The 18,497-nt window shown below is 44.1% G+C and overlaps 1 protein-coding gene across 1 annotated transcript in view; it reads right to left on the bottom strand.

Annotated features, from left to right (window-relative positions):
• LOC115479895 (calcium-binding protein 7) overlaps positions 1 to 18,268 on the bottom strand; it is a 189,943-nt gene extending 171,675 nt beyond the window's left edge. The window contains exon 1 of the mRNA XM_030218205.1: positions 18,160 to 18,268. Coding sequence (XP_030074065.1) covers positions 18,160 to 18,268 — 109 coding nt within the window. The remainder of the gene's footprint in view (positions 1 to 18,159) is intronic.
• Positions 18,269 to 18,497: the final 229 nt, after the last annotated feature.

Here is an 18,497-nt window from a genome sequence, read left to right as displayed (position 1 = left end):
AGAATGAGAGCCGTAGGGCTCCCTGTTGTTCATGACCTGAAGCTGAGTAGTGCAGCGGACTCTGATCCTGAGGAACTGGGTTCGATTCCCACTGCAGCTCCTTGTGACTCTGGGCAAGTCACTTGACCTTCCATTGCCCCTGGTACAAAATAAGTACCTGAATATACTATGTAAACCACTTTGAATGTAGTTACAAAAACCACAGAAAGGCAGTATATCAAGCCCCATTGCCTTTCCCCCCTTTCCCCTTCTTAGGCTAGCGAGTGCCTTTCTGCAGCTGTCATGGGTTGGGGTGGGGGGTGACTGGATTTACACATTGGAAAACTGTTTAGGCCATTCCATCTTTTAAACTAAGGTGACAAGTGGTGACGCTCTATATATAGAAATGGTAGCATTTGCAAAATGAACACCGGTAAACTAATCCTAACAATCTACTCTTTATCCTTGATTCACCTAACACTAACCATCACACTCACTGAATACAACATCATGCCCATACTACATAACCACCAAAGTCTGACCACCACACCTCACCAAACAGACTACCACCAAAACAAAGGAGGAACACCTACTTGCGGACAATCTCAACACAAGGAAAAGAAAGGTCATAGCAAACCCACACCAACAAAAAAATCAACAACAGACAAAAATCCACATAACTCCGAAGATAGATGACCCCTACCAAAAAATTCAAGTGGGCTACATCAATGCCAGATCAGTAGTAAATAAAACAACAATAACAACAGATTGGATTAAGTCAGAAAACCTCGACCTGCTGTTCATCAATGAAACCTGGATCCACGACCAAAAGGACCCTATAATCCTAGACCTTTGCCCCTCCGGGTTACAAAATCACTCACTGGACCAGAAAGGAAAAGAGAGGCGGAGGCATAGCACTGATCCACCGATCACACTTCACTACTGTAACCACTGCTGAGTCTATATCACTGCAACTTGAAATCCCCTCCATTAGAATCAACCACACTACCCTGCAGGACCACCTAAATTGTGTCTTGTTTTACAGACCACCAGGTAACTGGAACGAATTCCAATCACACTTCATGGACTTCATATCATGCAGCTGTGTTACCCACCCCAACATACTAGTACTGGGAGATATCAACCTCCACCTAGAAGACCCAAACTCTACTAACGCAAGTGAATGCAAGGAATTCCTCCATTCATGGGACCTCAAGTGGCCATACACTCAGGTAACCCATGTCAAAGGGCACACACTTGACCTTATCTCTCACAAACTGTCCTCATACCAGAACCTAATAATATCAGATATTAAATGGACAAACACACCTTGATCAGACCACTACAAACTAAACCTATCCCTACTTTGGCAGAAAAAGTGTTCACACCGTACACAAGAACGCACAACCTATAGCACAAGAGGCCAAATAGATTTGAAAACATTCTGGCAACATATATACAATAATGAATGGACAGCACAAACGGACTCTATACACTACCTCTCAGACTGGGATATAAGATGTAAAAACATACTAGACGAAATAGCACCCTTACAAACAAGAACGTCACGTAGGCATAACTCAATACCATGGTACAATGAAGAACTGAAAAAACTAAAAACACAATCCAGGAAACTCGAACGAGCATGGAATAAAGCAAAAGATTCACAAACACTCAATGCATGGAAACAAACTCAAAGAAAATACAAATACGCAACAAGACAAGCCAAAAGGCTATACTACAAAACCAAAATAGGGCCTGACTACAAAAACACGAAAAAAATTATGCCAACTCGTGAACAAACTACTAGACATCACCTTGGTCACCACAACCAACATAGGCATACCACCTGCAGACTAACTTGCCGAATACTTCAATGAAAAAAATAGTAAACCTACGCAACACGCTACCTCAAACCATCACTGGTATCGAAAACTTCATCGAGTGTCTGGACCCAACCCCCGGTGAATACCCAGCAGACAGACTCTGGACAAGCTTCGCTCCCCTCACTGCTAAAACAGTCAACCAAGCACTTAATAGGTTCTCTAAGTCTCACTGTAAATTGGATACCTGCCCCAGTTACCTATTAAAATCCGCTCCCCACCGCTTCATAGCAGACCTCACATCCCACTTAAACTACATGCTTCAACATGGTCTCTTCCCTAAGGAAAACAGCAATATCCTACTCACCCCAATACCAAAGATACCAAGAAAAAAAACCAGACGATATCACCAACTACCGTCCAGTAGCTTCAATCCCACTGGTTGTCAAACTGATGGAAAGTGTGATAACCAAACAACTCACTGACTACATAAACAAATTCACAATACTACACAAATCACAATCAGGATTCTGCTCTAACCACAGCACCGAAACAGTACTAATTACCCCCTCAGCCAAATTCAAACAAGAAATTGCAACAGGCAAAAGTGTACTTCTCCTACAATTCGACATGTCTAGTGCGTTCCATATGGTGAACCATAATATACTACTAAACATCCTAGAATACTTCGGGATTGGTGGAAGTGTACTTAACTGGATCAAGGGCTTCCTAACGACTAGAACATACCAAGTGAAATTGAAATCGACCATATCATCACCATGGAAAGCAGACTGTGGAATACCTCAAGGATCGCCACTATCATCGCTCCTATTCAACCTAATGATGACCCCACTAGCCAAGTCCTTATCCAACCAAGGCCTTAACCCTTTCATATACGCTGACGACGTCACATTGTACATCCCCTACAAAAAGGATCTAACAGAAATCACCAAAGAAATCAAACTCATGAACTCATGGATGAATGCATTTCAGCTGAAACTTAACGCAGAGAAAACACACTGTCTCATCCTCTCATCTCAATATAACACAAGCAAACCCACCAACATAACCACCCCAGATTACCCCCTCCCTATCTCAGACAACCTGAAAATTCTCGGAGTTACAATCAACCGAAATCTCACATTAGAAAGTCAAGTGAAGGCTACAACAAAGAAAATGTTTCACTCAATGTGGAAGCGCAAACGAGTGAAACTTTTTTTCCCCGAGAGAAATATTTCGCAGTTTGGTACAATCCATGGTACTAAGCCATCTAGATTACTGTAATGGAATCTATGCGGGATGTAAAGAACAAATCATCAAGAAACTCCAAACTGCTCAAAACACAGCAGCCAGGCTTATATTCAGAAAAACAAGATTTGAAAGCGCCAAACCTCTATGAGAAAAATTACACTGGCTCCCAATTAAAGAACGTATTGCGTTCAAAATCTGCACCCTGGTTCATAAAATCATCTATGGCAATGACTGGGATACATGACAGACCTCATAGACCTACCAACCAGAAACACAACAAGATCAACATGAACATACCTAAATCTCCACCACCCAAGCTGCAAAGGACTCAAATACAAATCAACCTATGCATTCATTTTCTCTTATACAAGCACGCAACTAGGGAATGCACTACCAATCGCCGTGAAAACAACATATGACCACCTAAACTTCCAGAAAATCCTAAAGACTAACCTGTTCGAAAAGGCATACCTCAACGTTCCAACCTAAATGCCTTAACCCCGCAACACAACAATATAAAAGTTCGTACTGGACACAACCTAACTCTTCCCCTTATGACCCCCAATGTGTGTATCACACCTGATCATTACTTTGTCATAACCTCACTTTGTATTTGTTCATACCGGTATTGGCAATCGCCTCTACTGTACTATGTAAGTCACATTGAGCCTGCAAATAGATGGGAAAATGTGGGATACAAATGTAACAAATAAATAAATTAAATAAATAAAACAGAGCTAAATTAGAAACAACCTGAGTTTTTCTTCCAAACGGTCCCCGTGGTAATATAGGAGACAATTTGGAGTACTGCTTGCAGTTCTGGAGACTGCACCTACGGAAAGATATAAACAGGATGGAGTTGGTCCAGAGGGTGGCTACGAAATTAGTAAGCGGTCTTGAATGCAAAAATTATAGGGACAGGCTTATGAACCTCAACATGTATACGCTGGAAGAGAGGAGGGAGAGAGGAGACATGATAGAAATGTTTAAATATCTCAAGGGCATTTATGTACAGGAAGAGAGCCTTTTTCAAATGAAGGAGAGCTCTGGAATGAGGGGGCATATGACAAAGTTAAGAGGGAAGAGGCTTAGGAGTAACCTAAGGAAGTATTATTTCACAAAAAGGGTGGTGGAGGCGTGGAATGGTCTCCCGGTGGAGGTGGTGGAGTCTAGGACTGTTCCAGAATTTTAAAAGGCATGGGATAAGCATGTGGGATCGTTTAGGAACAGGAAGAATTAGGGGTTACAGAGGATGGGCAGACTGGATGGGTCATATGGCCTTTATCTGCCGTCATATTTCTATGTTTCTATTCCACCAATGCCTAAGAGCCAACCTCATCAGTGATGTCACAATGGCTCAATTGTCCTATTCTTGGCTATTCCCCCCTTAGTGTGTTTCAGTCTCTGGTAACCAGAGCTCATATTGTGATGTCATAATGGGAATAGGCTTAGGAGTAACCTAAGGAAGTATTATTTCACAGAAAGGGAGGTGGAGGCGTGGAATGGCCTCCCGGTGGAGGCGGTGGAGTCTAGGACTGTTCCAGAATTTAAAAAGGCATGGGATACGCATGTGGGATTGCTTAGGAACTGGAAGAATTAGGGGTTACAGAGGATGGGCAGACTGGATGGGTCATATGGCCTTTATCTGCCGTCATGTTTCTATGTAATTTTGTAAAGGGCGATAAGAGTCAGGCATCCAAAATCTGGGCGCTAAGCTAGTAATGGCAAATTTGTGTGCCTAATGAGTTCTGAAAGATTAGCATAAGTCAGCAATTCACATCTAAAGCTTGGTGCCACTACTTACACTTGTTCTACGGCACAGCAGGCCTAAATGCAGCAACTAGGCGTCTAACTGACCAAACATAAAAGTACAAAGAGCCTTCAAGTTTAGGACGACAACTCAGAAGTTTATTGAGCAGACCCGACACAGTCCATGTTTCGGCAAAACCACCTGCGTCAGGAGGTCTAAACATAAAAAATACAAACATATGTAACAAAAATCCATAAAGGTCAAAATCGAATACCTACATGAATTGAAAACTCAACTATATGTATATGTGAATGGTAAAAATAGAAGGAAAGGGAAATGAAAACATGGAGGTCAAAATACTGATAAATCAAACATTGCTATGTGTAAAGATATGAATATAAATATGTATATGATTAATAAAATAATAATAAAACTATAAAAAACAGGAAAAATGTGTGCACATACAGAACGTCAAACAAATAGGATCGGCATATTGTCCGTGCCTTACAGATGTTACAAGGATCAATTACAAAAACAAGCCTTCAAGGGAATTGTCAATTCTAATAGGAAAAAGGAAACTGATGAGATAAGAAAATAGACGTGCCCCCACCCAGGTCAACCCTCCCACTGCAACTGCACACTAGAATGCATAGAAGCCAAATTCTAGGCAACTGCCTATATTCACTTAGGGGTCCTTTTACTAAGGTGCCCTGAAAAATGGCCAGCGGTAGCGTAGGCGCGGGTTTTGGGCGTGCATACATCCATTTTTCAGTGTGCCTGTAAAAAAATGCCTTAAAAAATTTTTTTTGCCAAAAATGGACGTGCGGCAAAATCAAAATTGTCGCACATCCATTTTGGGTCTGAGACTTTACCGCCAGCCATTGACTTAGTGGTAAGGTCTCACGCGTTAACAGGGCGGTAATGACCTACGCGTGTGGAATGCCACTTGACGCACGTAACTGACGTGAGTCCAAAAATAAAAAATTATTTTTCGGATGCGCGTAGCAGGCGCGAGTCAAAAATGAAACTACCGCAAGGGCCACGCGGTAGCCGTGCTGTAATTCCAAATTGGTGCATGTTGGGCGCATGTAGGCGCCTCACGCTGCTTAGTAAAAGGGCCCCCTTAAGCACCTAGCCGCCATTTCACCACTGTTTTGCTGCTTAACTGCCGTTTGGCACCTAACTTTTAATGCATTCTACAGAATGAGCGGTAAGGACGTAGGTCTGCAGACTTTTGAAATTTCCCCTCTTTTGCCTAAGGCAGGGGTTCTGTACCCAATCCTCGGGACACACCCAGCCAGTCAGGTTTTCAGGATACCCACGATGAATATGCATGAGATGGATTTACATGCCCTACCTCCATTGTATGCAAATCTATCTCATGCATTTCCATTGTGGGTATCCTGAAAACCTGACTGGCTCGCTGTGTCTGGAGGACTGGGTTGAGAAGCCCTGGCCTAAGGTTATTACTATCGGAAAGCTCTGGATAGAGAACAAAATCCATGAAAACAATTGGAACAATGATTAGTGGCGACAGTCTGTCTATTTTGTTTTTCAACACCAGCCAAAAGGTTTCAAAATAAAATCTGTGTATTCAGGGCTGTTGTATGGAACTGAATGTACAAATAAAGTAGTTACCAGAGCTGGCTCAAGACACTAATAGCTGTGCATGCATCATACACATACATGGTTAGAATAGTAACATAGTAGATGACGGCAGAAAAAGACCTGCACGGTCCATCCAGTCTGCCCAACAAGATAAACTCATATGTGCTACTTCTTGTGTATACCTTACCTTGATTTGTATCTGCCGTTTTCAGGGCACAGACCGTAGAAGTCTTGCCCAGCACTAGCCCTGCCTCCCAAACACCAGCCCCGCCTCCCAATCTAGGCTATTCTATAATGGCACCTGGCAGCCCACGTTCTAACATGCCTAACGTTTCCATGCCCCCAGGTGTAAATGTGGCAAGGGTGAGTAGCACACACATAAGCACATATGTACTACCATGCCGTCTAAGCACATGGGTAACTGGCATAGCCCATATGTGCAAGGAGGCACACACGTGGGTGCAGAATGCCGAGACGCCAAGGGTGGCCCATCCCAGTGCTGGAGATTTACCACCACAATGCTGGAGACTGAAGGCCAAGGAGTGAGGTTTTTCTCATGGGCCCCAGCCTTGTCTTAGACCAGCTCTAGCATATGTGCATTCCACTAGCTGACATATTCTAATCAATAAATAGAAAATAAAATTACTTTGAGGCATATTTTCAAAGCACTTTGGGAGGCTAAGTGCTTTGAAAATATGCCTCTTAGTCTACCTTTCTTGTCTGATTTCTGCTTTATTCTGTCTTCTCTCAGCTCTCTTGCCAGGACATTTCTTTACTCTCCATGCCGATCATTTATCTTCCTTCTGCATCCCTATCCACCCTGTCCAGTACTCTGTGTCCCTGCCCCTATCCTTCTGCTATGTTGAGCTTCTCCGTTCTCTGTGTCCTTATTCTTGCCCTGTTCACCATCTCTCCTCTGTGTCCATATCTCTCTCCTCCCTCCCCATTCCCAGCATTGCCCTTCTTTGTCCTTATCCCTCCCCATGGTTAGCTTCTCCCCTCATTCTTCCCTTCCCTCAACCCCCCCCCCCACCTCTACCTCTAGGGCCAGCATCTCTCCATCTTTTCCCTTCCCTCCTGTCTCCCCATCTAACTAGGAGCCAGCACCTATTTTCCTTCTCCATTGTCCTGCTTCCACAGGGGCCAGCATCTTTCTTCCTGCCCCCCAATCCCTATCCCAGTATTTCTTTTTCTTCCTTCTTTTCCCCCTTCCAGTCAGCATTTCTTTTCCCTCCCTCCTGCACCCCCACCTCCAGGGACCACCATCTCTTTTCTCTTCCTTCCTACTCCCTCCATCACCCCCAGTGGCCAGCATCTCTTCCTCTCTCTTCTTTTCCTCCCCCCATTGCTGTGCCTCCTACCCCAGACATCTCTTCTTCTCCTCCTCCTCCTCCTTCACTCAACTTGCTGACCCAGCATCTCTCATTTTCCAAGCTCCCCCCTCCCTCCTGGTGCAGCGCGAGCCTCACCTGTCCGGCCAGCAGAATAGAAGATGCTCCTGGCCAGCACAAGCCTCCTCCCCTCTGCTGCGGCTGGGCTGCTTCCTCTGACACAACTTCCTCTTTCTGGTGGGCCGGCCGTGGCAGAGGGGTGGAGGTCTGCGTCGGCCAGAAGGAGCGTCTTCAACGCTGCCAGCCAGACAGGTAAAGCTCACAGTGCGCCGGGGGGGAGGGGCTGGACAGTGAGAGATACCAGGCTGCCTGAGGGGAATAAAAAAAGAAGAGAGAGTAACCGCAGGGGAGGGGAGCAGATCAGATGCATGTGACACACACTTTTAGGCTTGTGACCTGGAGAAGACGCCTAAATACATGTGTCCCACACCAAATGCATGTGACTGGGTATGTCTGAGCATGGGCATGACCCAAACTGACCGATGTAACTTATGGAACACCCTCAGTTATGCCAGTAGCGTTCCTCAGTCGGCTACCACCTGGTAGTTTTCTACTTCTGTTGATGGCTCTCTCATTCTCCCTGTCTCCTCAGCTCGAAACCTTGGGGTCATCTTTGACTCTTCTCTCTCCTTCTCTGCTCATATCCAGCAGACCGCCAAGACCTGTCGTTTCTTTCTTTACAACATCCGTAAAATCCGCCCTTTCTTTCCGAGCACTCTACGAAAACCCTCATCCACACCCTTGTCACATCTCGTTTAGACTACTGCAATCTGCTTCTTGCTGGCCTCCCACTTAGTCACCTCTCCCCTCTCCAGTCGGTTCAAAACTCTGCTGCCCGTCTCATCTTCCGCCAGGGTCGCTTTACTCATACTACCCCTCTCCTCAAGACCCTTCACTGGCTCCCTATCCGTTTTCGCATCCTGTTCAAACTTCTTCTACTAACCTATAAATGTATTCACTCTGCTGCTCCCCAGTATCTCTCCACACTCGTCCTTCCCTACACCCCTTCCTGTGCACTCCGCTCCATGGATAAATCCTTCTTATCTGTTCCCTTCTCCACTACTGCCAACTCCAGACTTCGTGCCTTCTGTCTCGCTGCACCCTACGCCTGGAATAAACTTCCTGAGCCCCTACGTCTTGCCCCATCCTTGGCCACCTTTAAATCTAGACTGAAAACCCACCTCTTTAACATTGCTTTTGACTCGTAACCACTTGTAACCACTCGCCTCCACCTACCCTCCTCTCTTCCTTCCCGTTCACATTAATTGATTTGATTTGCTTACTTTATTTATTTTTTGTCTATTAGATTGTAAGCTCTTTGAGCAGGGACTGTCTTTCTTCTATGTTTGTACAGCGCTGCGTATGCCTTGTAGCGCTATAGAAATGCTAAATAGTAGTAGTAGTAGTAGGGTAGATCGCTACTATGCACCCCTCCCCCTGGGTGCAGCATCGTCCATCACCCCAGGTGCAGCACGACACCCGGCACATCACCGTCTGCCCCACCAGTGCATTCTCCCTACCTGCTGGGGTGCTGGGAGCAGCCGCACGGCTGTCGGCTCTGCTGGTTCCCTGTTCCCTCTGCCCCGGAACAGGAAGTAACAGCAGAGGGAGCAGGGAACCAGCGGAGCTCCCTGCACCTCTCCTGCCACGCATACCCAGGGTGGACTGCCCCCACCGCAAGGCCCTCGGTACGCCACTGAGTAATGCATGATCCTGTTGCGCTTAAGGTGTTAATGCTTACACCAGCTCTATGACTGGCATAACTGGTCACATCTAACTGTCAGGTGCATTAATACCCAGGTAGGGTATTCTATAAAAGGTAAGTAGGTGCCCAATAGAAAGTAGGTCTTTTATAGAGTAGGCACCCATGAAGTAGACTCTGGATGTTTAATTGTAGATGCCTTGTTATAGAATTGCCCTGTACAATGAAACAGTTTCATATGGCACTGCACATGTGTAGTCAGTGCTGCCAGCTATTGGTTCCACCCTCACTCTAATGCCACCCTGCACTATACATATGAAGGGCAGCTCTAAGAACATAAGAACATTAGCCATACTGGGTCAGACGAATGGTCCATCTAGCCCAGTATCCTGCTTTCCAAACAATGGCCAAGCCAGGTCACATGTTCCTGGCAGAAACCCAAATCATGACAACATTCCATGTAGAACCTCAAAGAATAGCAAGATTACGGAATCCTAAAGAGCGACAAGATTCCATGCAGAATCTCAAAGAGTAGCAACATTCCATGTAGAACCCCAAAGACTAGCAAGATTCCATACAGAATCTCAAAGAATAGCAACATTCCACACTACAAATCCCAGGGCAAGCAGTTGCTTCCCATGTCTATCTCAATAGCAGACTGTGGACTTTTCCTCCAGGAATTTGTCCAAACCTTTTTTAAACCCAGATACGCTAACAGCTCTTACCACATCCTCCGGCAAAGAGTTCCAGAGCTTAACTCTATAACTGCACACCTGCATTTCTGTGCCTCTGCTGGCGCAAATGTACAGAACACTTACACACACAGGTGGAAGCAAAGCCTTTAAGAGCTATTCAGTAAGGTGCACATGAGTGGCACAGTGAGTAACCGCAAGGGGTGGAGCATGGGCAAGGCTGCCACTTACACATGCAACTTACAAAATAACTGATGCATTTTGGTGCACAACTTACAGTATATTCCTGCATTTATACTTCTGCTTTTAGGTGCCCAGAGTCATGTTTAATTAAAAATTGATATACCGCCTTTCAGGGAGAATCAAAGCAGTTCAGAATTAAAATAACATATAGGAAACTGGAAAAGAACTACAAAACCTTTCAAGAAAGATACAGAAAAGTAAGGACATCAGAAACCAAAACAAATCTAAGAAAGGAAGAGCAAAAATAATAGGAGAGAGAAGGAACCTGCTCCTCCATCAGGTCTCTGGCATCAGAGACGAATGTTCGGCCTTCACAAGAGACCTGAATTTAGAGTAAGACTGTTCTGAACAAATTCCAGAGTGACGGAGGAAGAGTGACGGGTAGATTCTAGTCTTGAACAGTAGGAAAGGCTAAAGAGATTAGGGCTCTTCAGCTTGGAAAAGAGACGGATGAGGTGAGATATGATTGAGGTCTACAAAATCCTGAGTGGTGTAGAACGAGTAGAAGTAAATCGATTTTTTACTTGTTCCAAAAGTACAAAGTCTAGGGGACACTCGAGGAAGTTACATGGAAATACTTCTAAAACAGGCAGGAGGACATATTTTTTTCACTCAACGAATAGTTAAGTTCTGGAACTCTTTGCCGGAGAAGGTGGTAACAGCGGTTAGCATATCTAGGTTTAAAAAAAGGTTTGGACAAATTCCTGGAGGAAAAGTCCATAGTTTGCTATTGAGACAGACATGGGAAGCAACTGCTTGCCCTGGAATTTGTAGTATGGAGTGTCGCCATGATTTGGGTTTCTGCCAGGTCTTTGTGACCTGGCTTGGCCACTGTTTGGAAAACAGGATACTGGGCTAGATGGACCATTGGTCTGACCTGGTATGGCTACTCCTGTTCTTATATAGACAAAGGGAAAGCCACTGCTTGCTAAGGGATTGGCAGCATGGAATGTTGCTACTATTTGAGATTCTGAATGGAATCTTGCTACTCTTTAGGATTCCAGAATCTTGCTATTCTTCGGGGTTCTACATGGAATCTTGCTACTCTTTGGGTTTCTGCCAGGTACTTGTGACCTGGCTTGGCCACTGTTTGGAAAACAGGATACTGGGCTAGATGGACCATTGGTCTGACCCAGTATGGCTACTCGTGTTCTTATGTGTGCTGGAGCTATGCCAGGTGTTCGGCTGGTGTAACTGCGGCCATGACAATGTTAGATGCACCAATGCACTAGTACTGAATCTGTTTGCCCAGCTATATTTAGCTCTAACCATGCAGATCCAGTGCAGCTAAGCCCCACTCATAGAATTGCTCCCATACCCCTGGATTCAATAAATGGTGCCCAAATTGGCAGGCAACCCTGAGATCCACATGCAAATAAATTAGATAACGAGCCAATAACATTCAATTATTGATGTTGATTGGCACTGCTTTGGATTTACATGTAATTTTAGGAAGATCCTTGCCCAAATCTTCTTGTGCGCAACCCAAAAGGGAGCATAGCCAAGGAGGTTTGATTGAGAACAGGAGACAGCATGACGTCAAAATGTTGAAGCCACTTACGGTAGTGGCCCTGTTTCCCCTTCCCGGCGCAGAAGTTGTTCTGCGTACACTCAAAACAAAGCAAGCAACCCTATGAGCTGCTGCATCTACGTTGTCGTTCTTTGTTGTTGGTAGCATTTTTATTTAATCTCACATATATTTTCAAACATGCCGGCTTGTGCAGCATAAGGATGTACACAGAGGAAGTATAATAATGGAATAACTTTTCATAGGTAGAGTAGTAATTTGTTATAAATCGTAATCGGTGTGTCATTTGGAGGGGACACCTTAGCATGTGTTATATACATGCAGAGATTTTTTTTTTTCTCCCGGTAAAGGGCCACTAAAACAGACATCATGTTATGAGAACAGGTGCTCAACATTCAGAGCTTCTATCTATCTATTTATTTATGGCATTTATATCCCACATTAAACATGGACCTCTTGTAAATAGCGCAAGGAAAAGGGGGGAGGGGGGAGGAGGGGAGGGGGGGAGAAAAAAATGTATAACTGCAAACTTCTTTAGCCGGGTAGACAAATTTTGTAAAGGAACTTAAGTAGAGGAGTGTGGTAGCCGTGTTAGTCCACTCTTAAGGTTATCAATAGAAATCAAACAAAATAAAACATGGAAAAGAAAATAAGATGATACCTTTTTTATTGGACATAACTTAATACATTTCTTGATTAGCTTTCGAAGGTTGCCCTTCTTCATCAGATTGGAAATAAGCAAATGTGCTAGCTGACAGTGTATATAAGTGAAAACATTCAAGCATTACTATGAAAGTCTGACAGGGTGGGAGGATGGGGGTGGGTCGGAGGTATGCATGGGGACATCAAAGCATATCATTGATATTCTAACAGGATGGGTGTGGATAGGTGAGGGGAGGGTGATCAACAGAGACATACAGCTTTTTGGTTTATAATGGGTTAGGAACCCCAGATCCTTGTTAAGTCCTTTCTGTTGGGTGTTAAAATATTCAATCATTCTGACTTCAAAGGTCTTACGTCCTTGTATGGTTTTAAAGTTACCTTTCAGTATTCTCACTGTGAAATCACTGGTACAGTGTCCTGGTTCTGTGAAGTGCTGTCCCACTGGGGTGGGGGCCCTACTGGCTGTATTGTTCATGTGATGTCTATGTAAATTGAATCTTGTCTTAAGCATCTGGCCTGTTTCTCCAATATAGCATCCTTCGTTACATTTTTTACACTGAATGATATATACCACATTGGAAGATGAGCAAGGAACTTGTATGAAGAACTGTAAGTGCTAAATCATGTTCTTGTTTAATAAAAAGATTCAAATATAAACATGAATTAGGTTGAAACCTAGGAGCATTTAAAACCAAAAGAGAAAGATGGTTTGTGGGAACTTGCTCCTTTTGTTTTGTGGAATGCAGTGGTATGTTATAAAAATGCACAATATTGTTTATTACTACTAGTTAAAAGAGAGATATTCAATTATGAGAGCAAAGCTACCTTCATGCAGAAGTCCAGAATCAGTCTAAATGTGCCAACATTTTCCAGTTCTGTGATATATATTTATTTCTTCTTCGAGTCATTTTTCAATAGTATTTTCTCAGTTATTGCCCAAATGCAAACACAATTATAATGTTAATTAATACGTTTTAGATGTTACTGAATTCTATTATTCTGCCTCACTGTATTTCCAGTTTTGGTGCAGTATAAGTCATCACAAGGACAAAATATAAGAAAACCATTGGACTGCATTAGGGGCTTAAAGCCCATTTAGTTATATTTAAACAAACGAGAGATCTACATGAAAGAAAACATTTATTTTTATTATTTTGACTTATGAAAACTACTCGTCCCAGAAAAAACATGCTCAAAGTCACTTCACTGACTTCCGATCAGGTACCGCATACAATTCAAGCTTCTCTTATTAACCTACAAATGCACTCAATCTGCAGCCCCTCATTACCTCTCTACCCTCATCTCCCCTTACGCTTCTACCCGTAACCTCTGCTCACAGGACAAATCCCTCCTCTCAGTACCCTTCTCCGCCACCACCAACTCCAGGCTCCGCCCTTTCTGCCTCGCCTCACCCTATGCTTGGAATAAACTCCCTGAGCCCATACGCCAAGCCCCCTCCCTGCCCATCTTCAAATCCTTGCTCAAAGCCCACCTCTTCAACATCGCCTTCAGCACCTAACCATTATTCATCTATTCAAGAAATCTAGACTGCCCCAATTTGATTGACTGCACGTTTTTGTCCTTTAGATTGTATGCTCCTTCGAGCAGGGACTGTCCTCTGTGTTAAACTGTACAGCGCTGCGTAACTCTGGTAGCACTTTATAAATGTTAAGTAGTAGTAGTAGTAAATAGAATAATCGATTTGTACAAAAGAGATGAGGTGAAGATGTGATTCCATGTGCCCCAATGAAAGGAGAGTTTAATTTTACTTCCAATCTTTATAACACCAGACTTCCCAAGGCAGATTACAGCAACAGTTAAGATGAACCCATCAGTAAACGGGATATCCTCACTGAAATTTGGCCATGTATTACTGTATTGTATAGAACAGTGTAGAAAAATGAGCATAAAATACAGCCTTTATTGGTGCTGTTTGCACCAGCTACAATAATTTTTGAAACTGATTTAGTGATATTCAGTTTTGATTTCATGATATTTATATCTACATATGGGAACCTTTGAAACAAATTCAAAAGCTGTCAAATAAGTTTAAAAAAAATCTTTTGTCCTCCACCTTTTAAGGCGCTGCCTATCCAACTGGAACAACTTTTGACTTTTTATGGATGGACCCTGAATCGGCAGTCCGTTATTTCTAATAATCTTATACTATTGCTTTCAGTAGCATTTGCTATTGTTTTGGGTGTACTTGTGACTCCGCCTAGTGCCAGCAAGCTCCGCCTACTGGCTTCAACCCATATAATGGGCTAGATAGCCTCGTAGCGTCTCCTGTTCTCAATCTAACCTCTTTGAGCATGGCCAATGGAGGGACGTGGATGGGTCAGGGGCATTTACAATGGATGTGGTGTTACAGAATTCTGGGGATCCCTATCCAACTTGTGTGCCAGGTTTCAATTGGTGTAAGCCCTCACGCCTAAATTTGGGTGTGCAGTTCCCTGCTAGGTGCTAGTCTCATTCTGGAGCAACTTTTAGAGAATAACTGAACGCTGATGTTTTCTGGTGTCATTGACTGAACCTGGCCCATAGTGCTGTGGTGGTTAGAGGAATCTTCAACTGCACTAGCTAGATTGTTCAGCTGAAAATCCACATATAGGATACATTTAGCAGCAGCCTGCTACTACTAATCATTTCTATAGCACTAGCAGATGTACACAGCACTGTACACATTATATGTAGGTACTTTCTCTGTCCCTAGAGGGCTCATAGTCTAGTTTTTGTCCTTGGGGCAATGGAGAGTTAAGTGATTTGCTCAAGGTCACAAGGAGCTGCAGTGGGAATCGAACCTAGGTCACCAGGATCAAAGCCTGCTGCACTAACCCTTAGGCTATTCCTGTTTACGTATATAAGTACATAATTGTTGCCATACTGGGACAGACCGATGATCCATCAAGTCCAGTATCCTGTTTGCAACAGTGACCAATCCAGGTCACAAGTACCCAGCAAGATCCCAAAACAGTACAATATATTTTCTGCTGCTTATCCTAGAAATAAACAGTGGATTTCCCCCAAGTCCATTGTTATAATGGCTTATGGAATTTTCTTTTAGGAAGCTATCCAAATCTTTTTTAAACCCTGCTAAGCTAACTGCTTTTACCACATTCTCTGGCAACGAACTCCAGTGTTGAGTGAAGAAATATTTTCTCCAATTTGGTTTAAATTTACTACTTTGTACTTCATGGCATGCCCCCTAGTCCTAGTATTTTTGGAAAGAGTAAACAAGTGATTCACGTCTACCCATTCCACTCATTATTGTATATACCTCTATCATATCTCCCCTCAACTGTCTTTTCTCCAGGCTGAAGAGCCCTAAGCATTTCAGCCTTTCCTCATAGGGAAGTCGTCCCATCCCCTTTATCATTTTTATTGCCCTTCTCTGTACCTTTTCTAATTCCACTTTTGAATATTGACCTAAATATGTACAAGCTAAATCTTGTGGGTAAGGCTTTTAGCTGATCCTTAAATGTAGCTCTCAGAGTGAGGCCAGTAAGAAGCAGAAATGGGCAGTTGGGAGGGGTCTTGTGATGGTTATTTGCTATCATTTTGGGTATGTATTTGCACCTTGAGTGTATTTTTAAAGCTCTACAGCCAACCTCACTTTAAAATGCAATGAGTTGTCCCTGTGCAAAGTTTTTATATAGAAGATGTAGCCACCTCTGGGATGGAAACAAGCTGTATCAGGCCTTGAGCCACAGGCACAGAGAGATGAAAGGAAAGACAAAGAGATGAAGACATAAAAATGGGGAAAGGAGATGAAGTTGCTGGTAGGTCAAACCCAGAGTATGTAGCAAGTGAGAGGACAGGACCTACAGCTCTGAATGTTGCAGCTGTGTGCTGATCTCTCAGCTGGCATGCACCACACAGAGAATAATTACAATGTAATTATCATCACTTTAATTTACAAGGGCTATTGATTTATTGCAGTTTATTCGCAAATTAAATAAACTTGTGCAGGAATCAATGCTTTCATGGTTGTTGTTTTTTTTTGTCCATCCCGTTTAAAAACCTGTTGCCTTGTTATTCTGCCTTCCCACAGCACCAGCAAATTAACCTCATTCCTTCCAGGCCTTATTCCCCTTCTTTTGCATTCTCTTTTCTCATTTCCTATTGCATTTCTCTGCACCCCCCCCCCTTCTCCCCCCATTTCTAGGTTCCTTGCAGCACCCCTTCTGCTCTGACTCGGGTAGGATCAATAGATTGACTGCCTGCCTGTTAGAGACAGAGGCAGCTGAGCGGAGAGAGGCTGAGTCTCTCCTGCATCCAGCAGAAGCCAGAAACAAATTGAATTCTTTAAAGAGACACATGCTGAATGCCAATGGGGCAGGTTCTTTGTTCCCTGTTGTGATTCCCTCTACCCTGCTGCCCTCGATCTCTTTCCCAGGAAGATGGCCCCTGGGGGATGGACCCTGTCAGATCTGCAGCAGGATGGGGAGAGGAGGCATTTACAAGTTGAAACTCCAGCGCAGTTTCTCCCTCCCTCTCCCCAGTCCACATGGAGCTCCGGGGCTTCCTATTTGCAAAAGGTTTTTCCCTCTCGGCACAGCCTGAAAAGAAACCGGTGCCTGATTTCTTGCCGTCTTCACTGTTTCTCACTGCGTTCGTGTCAAAATAATTTACCTGAACACATTCTCTGACACAAGCCCATCAATACAAGTCAGCTGCCCGAGAATCCCCCTCCTCCGTCTCTCCTCTCGCCCTAGGGGTTCTATTCCTCCTATTTAAAAAAAAAAATCTTTTGTGCCACAGACCTTTCCTTTATTTTGAGCCTTTGCAAACCTTTTCTCCTGCACATAGTAAATGACGGCAGGTAAAAACCTGAACGGTCCATGCACTTCCTCGGGCAACATTTTCCCCTGTTCCTGTCTCTCGACGTCTGTATAACACACCACACCACACATGTTGTCTGACAGTTGTGATTCTCTAGTCTCCCTAGACTCTGCAACCCCTCCCCCCCCCCCCCTTTTCCTGCATCACTAAAGGTGTTTGATGTACCCTCAGCAAATAGGCTGTGTCTTGTCCTCCCTCCATGCTGCCTGCCAGGCGACTCAGGAATCCCACACACGTACAAAATTCGAGCCTCTTCAGTGACTCTCAGGTCCCCCCCCCCCCCCCCCCCCAAATCGCCAAAGCAACGTCAACATCCACAGAAACAGTGAAAGAGCTCAAAAATGCAATCAAAATTCAGAATGCTTCTGGGCGGTTTGGAGAGGTCTTGCTGGACACTTCTTTCCCTTTCCTTCCCTCCTCCTTGCTCTATCTTTGCTTTCCTTGCAGTCTCCATTTTTTTACTCCTTCCCTTTTCTGGTCATTCCATCTCCTACTTTTCTCTCTTCTCCGATCTTTTGTCCTGCTTTTCTCTCTTAGTCTTTCTCTGCATTCTCTCTGTTCTCAGTGGTCCTAATTTTCCCTGCTGCTGTCTCCTTCTCTGCACTCTTTGCTTCCTGCTCAGGTGTGCAGAGCATGCATTCAGTCCACAGTAACCCCCCCAAGGTTTCTCTTGCAAGACCTACTTACCTTCTAGTTCATCTTCTGGTATATCTACGGCGTGCTGCTCAGAGAAGATGTCAGGGATGGTGTAAATACCCCGGTACATTAAAGCCGCTGTCACTGGATGGAAAGGCATCTTTGCTGCTCACAGAATCCCAAACTTTAACTCCTATTTTCATATGAAACGCAAAGAGCAGAGAAAGCCCCTGGGTGGAAATATCCAGGTGTTGAGAGACTGGGCAAAACCCGATACGAGACCAGGTGGACAATCTTTCCAGGGTACTTTGAAGGAATCCTTGAATTTTGCTGGCTGTCTTTGGTGGGGAAGCAGGAGAAGAGGTCACAGCTTCATTGGGACATTTCCC

The sequence above is a fragment of the Microcaecilia unicolor genome, chromosome 11, assembly GCF_901765095.1.
Source record: "Microcaecilia unicolor chromosome 11, aMicUni1.1, whole genome shotgun sequence".
In the NCBI taxonomy this organism is placed as follows: Eukaryota; Metazoa; Chordata; class Amphibia; order Gymnophiona; family Siphonopidae; genus Microcaecilia; species Microcaecilia unicolor.
The sequence above is the reverse complement of the archived record's forward strand: the minus strand, read 5'-3'. Positions and strand labels throughout refer to the sequence as shown.